The 9,300-nt window shown below is 50.1% G+C and overlaps 1 protein-coding gene across 1 annotated transcript in view; it reads left to right on the forward strand.

Moving 5' to 3' along the window:
• Positions 1-7,918, forward strand: part of atrn (attractin) — a 76,974-nt gene extending 69,056 nt beyond the window's left edge. The window contains exon 24 of the mRNA XM_030116390.1: positions 3,479-7,918. Coding sequence (XP_029972250.1) covers positions 3,479-3,603 — 125 coding nt within the window. The 3' untranslated portion in view covers positions 3,604-7,918. The remainder of the gene's footprint in view (positions 1-3,478) is intronic.
• The last annotated feature ends 1,382 nt before the right edge of the window (positions 7,919-9,300 follow it).

Raw genomic sequence — 9,300 nt, forward strand, 5'->3', positions numbered from 1 at the left:
CGGCGTCCGACTCGTTTCTCATCTCTTCTCTTCTCACATATCTCAAAAAAAAACAAATCAATGTTGAGATTAAGACAGAGAACTCAGATTAGGATTCCTTTTTATGAAATTACTGAAATAATCAGAGGCTACAAGAAAAAACATGATGATAGTAATTCTGATATTAATAATTAGAACTTCACTTTGCATCTAAAAACATTCAATTTGCATAATCATCTGAACTGTAAAATAGTTTTAAATGAATTGTTTTCATAAAGAGCAGAAAGACAAGAACGTCATCTACAGACATGTTTACTTTTTTTCACAAATTATCTTCTTAATCTAATTCCACATATCCAGGTGGCATCGTGCAGCCTCCCTAACTTCAGTCGTACAGCCTGTTCTCGCTGGTAGAATCACATTTTAATCTGCTCAGAAGTTAAAGTGTGTGAAGAAAATAAAAGCACACATTTGGGAGCAAGAGAAAGAACACGGGATAAAAACACAGAGAAAACAACATCATCTACATAAATGTTATTTTAATTGAGCTGTCAAAACATTCTTAATTTTCTTAATTGCGATTAATCACAGAATTCAACCTGTTAGTGGCTTGTTTAAAACTCTGTTTTGCATTTTGAGGCAGTTTTCGGCCCACAATGTAAAAACATCGATCCGTCCAAACAGGAAGTAACGGTGCTGCAGTTTCAGCAGTTCAGTTACGTTGAAATAAATTGTGAATTCTGTGTGACGCAGAATTCAGTGCCTGGTTGAATTTAAATCACCGGTTCACATTGCAGCAGGACTGATTTATTACCAGAGTTTGTTTTTTCCTTTCAAAATAAAGTGCCGTGTCGATGAACTTAACACGACGTCACATAGAGTTTTCAAATGGAAACAAAACTGTAACCCTGATTAATTGTAATTAAATAAATGCCTCTTTGGACAGCCTCTTTTTAATTGCAGTTAATGCGATTAACTCTGACAGCCCTGACTTTGATCAGATCGTGTTTCCGTATCGTGACGCTCATCATGTTCGCTGGATGTTCTGCAGCTGAGTAGTTAATAAGTTCTGATGACATTAAAGTGTCTTTTCGCTCCAACGCTTCACAGTAAAGTGACGTTATCTGTATCTGGAACCCCGGAGGTCCTCCGGTCCTCCATTGCTCCGGTGCTTTGGTGCTCCGGTGTCCTCGTTAACGAGCGACGGAGCGACGGAGCGACGGAGCGACGGAGCGACGGAGCGACGGAGTGACGGAGTGGGGAGTGACGGAGCGACGGAGTGACGGAGTGACGGAGTGGGGAGTGACGGAGTGACGGAGTGGGGAGTGGGGTTTGCCTTGTTGCGGATGAAGCCATCAGTCATGTTAATCCCGCTCTGCTGTGTTTCCAGTCAGACTGGCGGTCGGGCCTCATTAGTCCTCACAGGTTCAGCTGCTGCTCCCTCGTTCTGCCTCGTCTGCTCTTCCTCTCCTCCTCTTCCTCATCGCCGTCCATGTTAATGAGGAGACTGCAGCTTCCTCCTGGTCTCTGGGTTTTCCAGAACAGCCCTCCTCCTCTTCCTCTTCCTCCTCTTCCTCCTCCTCCTCCTCTTCTTCCTCTTCCTCTTCCTCCTCTTCCTCCTCCTCCTCCTCCTCCTCCCTCTGTGATAACGCCGAGAATTGAGTCCATTCCTTTCCTCCATCCTGCGCTCCGTCACTTGCTGTCTCTCCTTCCCATCCGGCCTCCGGCTGTTTTCCCGTCTCTCTGCTTCTTCTTACCTTCTTCAAACTTTGTTTTCCTGTTCTTCTTTCTGCCGTCGTCTCCTTCAGGGACTCAAACAAACAAAACCCCGAACTTCCGTTTCATTCCGTGTTTTCCCTCTTCTTCAGAGTTTCCTCTCCTCGCTGCTTCTCTCTCTCTCCCTCTCTCCCTCTCTCTCCCTCTCTCTCTCTCTGCCCCAGGCCTTTATTAATTGCCGCCTCGTCCTCGTGTCAGATCCGGCCTCCTGTGTTCAGCTCGGCTGGGCTTCGGGGCAGGTTGTGTTCAGGCTGCTCTCCTCCCAGGTCCTCCTGTCCCCCCAGGCCTCCTGATGTCCTCCTGTCCTGTTCCCTCTCCTCTTCTGATACCGTTTCATTTGTATTTCCTGTATCTGTTTCTGGGTCGCAGCTTCTGTTTCCATGGTAGTTTTTTGTTTTTTTTTTTAATGTCCTGACTGGACGCCACAGACGAGGAATCGACCCGGGGTTCCTCTTGGTGCTTTCAGCCACTTTGCGGCTCAGAACGGGCTGCAGTTCTCCTCGTGCGAGGCGGCTTCTCCCCTCGGACTTCCTATTTTGCCTTCGGCGCCGTGAGCTGGGTGGAAATAAACGCGTCCGTTATTGGTGATAAATGCAGTTTATTGGAATTTCATGGCTCACAGAGTATTAATAAATGTTAATGAGGTGTGCTGTAAGTTAATAACTGCGAGCCCGTGATCTCTCCACCTGTGTGTGTGTGTGTGTGTGTTTTACACACTCCATCAGCTCTCATCCAGTCAGGAGTCGCAGCTCAAACAGGCCATTGTTCATATTTTAGAGTCATCTGAAAGCGACGAGCCGCGGTTCCACACTGTAACCGCAGAAACACTCCTGACAGCCCGGCGCCGGCGCCGGCGCCAGCCGTGGGTCCAGTCTGAAACCCACCAAACCTGCGGAAAAGACCTGGAACTGGGAATCAGCGGAATAAACCAGCAGAAACAGTGATCCAAACGGACTCGATCAGAAACACTGAGACGACGGTGAAAACACCGACGACGACGTTGAGGCAGGATTTTACCTCATGAAATCTAGATGGGAGCTAATCCTGTTTGGCAGCGTCCAAAAAAGAGGCGCACACACACACACACACACACACACACACACACACGTGAAGAAATACTGCCAGGAGAACGTGGTTTATTTCTGCTGAAGTCATAATTTCTAAGAGAAAAGAGCTGGAGTATAGTAACGGTGAACCGCAGAGTCTCATTCAGTAATGAACCTGTGGAAGAGGAGTGTGTTTGGAGAGGAGTGTGTGTTTGGAGGTGTGGGGATCTGAGAGGCCGAAGGCTTTGATCAAAGTTCTCCACCAGTCTCAACCCAGAAAACGCCGCAGGGTTTGATGAAAGCTGTCGGTTTGTGTTTCAGGAGCGACGTGATTTATCCGGACATTGTTTATTCTTCTCAGTTTGAAAGCCTGTTGTGTTCGTTTTTAAAAATGTTTTGTAATTTTACTTCATATTTGTGTTTCAATGTCACCTTTAGACTGTTGGTCGATGTTAAAATGAGAGCTGCAGGACTTCAGGTGAACAGATGGTGATGCCTGGTGTCACTGCTGGAATGAATCACAATCTTTCAAATAGTGGAAATTCTATTCCAATCATTTCGTATTTTATATTACTGGATGGAAAATAAAAATACATTCACTACTTGGTTACATTTGGAAACTTGTGGGTAAAGCTTGGCAGCAGTGCATTGTGGGTAAGCTGTGGCTGTGTTTGCAGGTCTGGCGGTGGCGAGCGCGCTGGTGGACGTCTCCCAGCAGATGTGCGTCGGCTACAAGGAGAAGCCGGGCGGCCTGAGGAACCGGAAGCAGCAGCCCACAGCGCAGCCCTCCACCTGCATCTGACCCCCCACCCCCAACACCGCCCGCTGCCCCCATCAGCCCCCGGCCCCGCCCCCGCCCTCACTGATGCATGCTGGGACGCGGGACTGGAACCTTCCGGCGAGGGGCCGGGCGGGTTCCCCCTCAACCCCCCCCCCCCCACAGGAACCCCCCGACTGATACTGGACTCACAAGGGGCAGGGAGGGGGAGGGAGGGGGCATGGCCGGTGCTGACTCCTCCCCTTAAAAAAACATTCATGTGTGTCGCCGCCGCCTCGCCGCGGGGGCGGAGCCGGCTTGCTGCTAGAAGAGATCCTCGTCTCGTAGTTTTGGAAAAATCCACAGACTTCAACAGTTTTTTTTCCTCCTTCTTCTTTAAGTTATTGTTGCTTTTGGTTTTTGTATTGTGTTCTTTCCCAGGCAGGAGCAAAACGGGCTGTGCTTAGCTGCAGACACACACACACACACACACACACACACACACACACACACACACTCTGGACAGTTTGCTGACGTTGTGTTCAGTCTTCCTTTCATGACGACCTTCTGCGGCGCTGTGGGGGTTTCTGCCGGCCGCCGTCCCTCTGCTCCGAACCGCTGCCGAGCCGCGGGGGGGTTGTGGGGGGTTGTGGGGAGGGGGGGGGGGGGGGGGGGGGGGTGTCCGTACTGACGGCTGCTGAGGCAGTTTTCCGCCTGCAGCTGATGTCAAACAGCGTCTCTCGGCTCGGCCGTCACTCCGACATGTGAGGGTCGACATGCAGCTTTGTAGATGTGACCCTGCTGATCCGGGGCTTCTAATTGCTGCCCGGATCCAAACCCCCCCCACCCGCCCCCCCACCCCCACCCGCCTCCACCGCTCGATGCATGGCGACCCTGGGTTGTCTCTCCTGTTAGCGCCTGTTAGCCCCGCCTCTCGCAGAGCCTCCTTTAACTTCCTCCTTCCTGCTGGACTTTAAAGAACCCAGACCTCAAACCGACCCGGTCCTGAGTGACGGATCCGTCTGAGTCCAGCAGTCCGGATTTTAGTTTAACACATTTTCTGGTCAAATAGAGAGAATTTTTACTGCATTTGGAAAGAACTGAAAGAAGTGAATCATTGTTCGGAGAGTCCCGGGTCTTTCTAAGACAGTCCAATCCGAAGAGTTTAAAGTCTGAGATGAATCCAGATTCTGGTTTCCTCTAAATGTCTCCATTGGAGCGAATCTCAGGTCTGGATCACGGAAGGTTCAAGTCGAATTCCTTTGAACTGTGGAGGTCTTCTGTTTGTTGGAGTTCTTTTCTGAATTCCGAGGTCCGTGAAGAAAAAACCCGGCGAACAGCGGAAGCGACAGGAAAGGCGTTTTGCTCTCAGATGTCAGGACTGATTCTCCCGTCGCCCCGCCGGCGCCGCGCCGGGTTATCGCCTGGAACGGCTGCGAGCGGCGCGCTAATAGAAGAGGTTCCGTTCGCCACGTTCTGCCCTAAAGAGCGGCCGGTTCTCGGCGCCGCCTCTCGTGAGCTCAGCGTCTGTTAAAGGCCACGATGTTAGCAGCGGGAAAAGGTCAGAGCAGAAAGCGCGGACGACGCTGACATTCTGTAATTACAGAGAGCTGCGCGAGCGCCACGGGTTCCCCGGCGCCAGGGCGAGCGAGACAGTGGAGCGCTGAGTGAGCGAGCGGAGCGCTGACTGCCGAACCGCAGCTCGTCCTCCGACTGGACGTGAACGTCTGAACTGTGGTTTGTGCTGAAAGCTCCTCCGTTCTCCTGCTACAGGATAATGTCTGGACGCTGAACGTCGCTCGGCTGCTTCTCTGTCCGACACGGAGTTTACAGACGTTAAACCACAAACCTGCTTCTGAGGCGAGGAACTAACGATTTCCACAGAAAATGAGATTCACTGAAATGCTGATCAGAATGTGTTTCAACGGATCAAACGGTGGATTGAGAAGTTTCCAGAATGAGCGTCTGAGTTCTTCAGACGCCTCAACATTTCACCTTTCACCTTCGGGTTCGTCAGCATTTCGATCCGGCAGGATGTTTTTCAGAGCGGCGACTGACCGCCATCACATCCAACTCCAGCGGTTCCTGTTTTTAAGCACTTTCCTGTTTGTGTGGAATCGATGAGTTTTAAATCTTGGGATTAATCGTTTTAACATGTCGGCACTTCAGAAGAACTCTGTGAATCCAGAAGCACATGTCCGTCCGTCCGGCTTTGATCTGACGGGCCGCAGTGACCCTGAGCTGGCGGCGAGCCTGACGCGCCACTTCCTGTCAGACATCTTCAAACGAGCACCGAGCCGGTTTCACCTGAGAGGCTCCAGATCCTCCAGCTGGCTTCTGCTTCTGATGTTCACGACCCCCCACCCCCCCCTTACTGCCCCCCCCCCCCCCCCCCCCCCTGGTTCTGTTCACAGCGGATTGCTCTTCTCTCCTAAATGAATGTAACTCCGAGCGGCGGTCTGCGGCGGGGCTCCGTCAGCTCCAGCAGCCCCTCCTGGATCTGGGCGGCGGGGGGCGTGCAGTGGACGGCACGGGCAGGCCGTGGGTTCGAACCGTTGGAGAGCCGCTTTCACCTGTTGAAGTCAGAAAGACTCTAAAGTCCTGAAGCTGAGATTGTTCAGATTGGTGGTGCTCAACATGAGGTCCGCGGCCCCGGAATCACAGGAGGGACCCAGTGAGACGAGCTCAGATCAGCACAAGGTGAAGAAGTCCAGCCTGAGGCGGGAATCTGCTGCTTCACACCAACATCCGTTCTTCTCGATCATTTAAATCACCTGGAAGCAAACTCGAGTCCCCAGAATTCACTCTGCCCCGTCCCGCCCCCGCGGGGGGTCTGGCCGCTTCGCTGCCATGGAAAGCAATTAGAGGTAAACAGAGTTTGACCCAGATGTGGCGCCGCCGCCGCCACCGCCGCTTCCTGCTCCGGAGGCGATCTGGGAAATTTAGAGGAAATGTTGCAGTTTCAACATTTTCTCCGGGACATTCTCACCCCTGGCCCGCCCCCGCCGCCGCCGCCGCCGCGCTCCGTCCCGGCTTTCTGCTGATGGGACGTCTTGTCGGGCCGGCGTGGGCGAGCGCTGACTGATGGAGCGCAGCTGCGATCCAGCGATTTAGCAGATTTTCACCTAAATTTAGTAACTGGCCCCACGAGCCTCACTCCAGTAAGACTCGGGTCAGGTGAAGCTCTTCAGGGTCTCTTCAGGTTCGTTCAGTCCAGACTTTTTCTGCAGGTTTCTGTTGCTGAGATTTAAATCAATAACTTTTAAATAAAAATGTTGGTTGGCTCCAGTTTTCCCAAGAACTTTACATTTACTTAATTTCATTTCCCCCCTTAAAGAACTGAAGAGAGGAAAATAGCTTTATGCAAGTTTCCCCCAAGATCCAGTGGAACTGGACAGAACCGAGTTTTTAGCTTTCTGCATCTTTACCCTCTGATGCTAATGCTACATGCTAACACAGAGGTCACTGAAGCATCCTGATCTGATGCTAAATGCTAAATGGCAGCTTTATTAAAAGAATTACTAAGTGGGCCAGTCCCGGATCAGTTTTAGATCAGTCCTTGATCAGCTCCAGATGAGTCCATGGTCATTTTTAGATCAGTCTTGGGCCAGTTTTGGACCGTGGACCATGTGTTGAGCCCCCTCTGAAGGTTAAAACCAGCTGGATCTGTCCGTGTTGCTGCAGTTCACAGTTGGGCTTTTCCAGATGTGCTGGTCTGGGAGGCTCCAGGGTGGGACGGGTCCTGAAACCCGGGAGCCAGGGAGTCTCTCTCGGTCCCGTTCCCCCCGATTCACGGAGAATCGCAGCTTCCTGTATCTCTTCCTGCTTTAAGCCTCAAACTGTCCTGCAGCTTCACAGCGGCCTTATTCCAGCCGCTGAACCTCCGTGCGCCGCTCCACTGTACAGCTGCTCCGTATTTATACCGCGACTGGAAACGTTCCCTCATACTCAGAACCCACAGGTTTCACGGTCGAACACTGGCAGCATTAAAATGTGTATTTAAAAGCTTTGATACGCAGGTTGAAGCCTCGGTAAGGCCTCTGTGAACTCCTCTCTTCTCTTTGTATAGCGGCATTATATATATTGAGGAAGTAGTTTGTTAATATGTATAATTTAGCAGTTGCTGGTTTTTTTCCTTCTTCTTTTTGTAAATAATGAGAAAGTATTGTGAATGAAATTTGTCGAATGGTTTTAAGAGAAAACAAGGCGAACCTCCCCGAGCTTTTGAACAGGTGACTCCAGCACGCAGCTGATTTTGTATGTGAGACGAACAAGCATCACGGCGAGCCGACGAAATCTCCGCCGAAAACACAGACTTGAGCATAACCGCCTACTGACCTTGTAATTACTGATGTACATATAAAAGAATGACAGAACATTTTGTCTATTATTAAATGTGAAAACCCAGCCGAGCTGTTGGCCTGCTTTCATTATCTCCGCCAAGGAGGCGTCGGAAACGTGCACATCCCGGTGAGTTGCTTCAGCCTGAAATGATTTGATGCTGTAATTATAAGAAACAAGCTCCTTTTTCCCTCGGCGCCCGGGGGACTTGATGTTCCCTCCCCACCGCAAACGCTGATTGATGGAGTTCAGACGTTTGCGTTTCCAGCCGGCTGCTGCTCGGGGAAACTCAGATTACACTGGTAAGGTGAAATAAGGTGATGATGTGAAGTTTTTAGGTGAGAAAAGTAGGTTTAAGACTTTTTCACCCTCTCAGGTCTGAGCCACCTGATCCTTTTGTGTCTGTAAAACCTGAATCCTGAGATGTAAAAACCAGCTTTTCAGGACATGTTGGACAGTCTCGGTGTGTCTGCTGCAGCAGTGTCGCTCAGTGTTTCAGTAGTAATTTCACCTTGAAGAGGAAAGAAAAAATAAATGGAAAACTAAGTCAGACAGAATTTATTCCAGAAACATGCAGCAGATTTTGAAATCAGACTTTTGAGAACACGAAAAAGTTCTTTCAAGACTTCATACACTGATATTTAAGTCAAACAGGAGAATATATCGGGTTTTATTTGAATTCTGATAAGAACACACATAAGAAGACGTTTTGTGAGATGTTTCAGGAGCTGTACCTCAGCCTGTGAAAGAGCTGCGATCTCACCGAATGGCTCATTGGAACGGCACAGCTGTCAGCTCTCAGTCAAAACAAACTGCAGGGTTCTACGGCGTGCAGTTAAAAAGATACTGAAGGTTTGATGCTGTGGCGTCCAGAGGAGGGTGGGGCATCGGAGTCAATCAGTCGAGTTGTATTTGAACAAACCTGACGTGATGGACACAACACAGCAGCTCCAAACCTCGAGACAGTTTATCTGCTGCGAGCAGAAGGTTTGAAAGCGGTCAGTGCTTCATGGTGCAGGTTCTCTCAGGATCTGGATGAAGAAATGTTCTCCCTGTACGCAGATGATGGAGTGGTCTATATCTGGAATGTTCTCTTTGGTAAAGTCGCACCCTGAATCATCCACTGTCATCGTTCTACACATGAATCTGTACGACTGCAGAACTCGCTTTCAGGAACGACCAAGAGATTTTAAAAAAGTTGCACTCCTAGCAAAACTTCATGTTTTCACCCAAAAATGTTACGTGAAGCGCTGCTGAGAGAGTGGAGTCCCACACAGGGAGAACATGCAAACGATGGCAGGCTCGAACCGAGGAACTCCCATTGTGAGATGACGGCTAACCACGACATATCCATGTTTATGACTTCAAAGGTGATCACTAACCTCTTCTCTTCTTCCTCCT

This window comes from Salarias fasciatus, chromosome 19, assembly GCF_902148845.1.
Source record: "Salarias fasciatus chromosome 19, fSalaFa1.1, whole genome shotgun sequence".
Lineage (NCBI taxonomy): Eukaryota > Metazoa > Chordata > Actinopteri > Blenniiformes > Blenniidae > Salarias > Salarias fasciatus.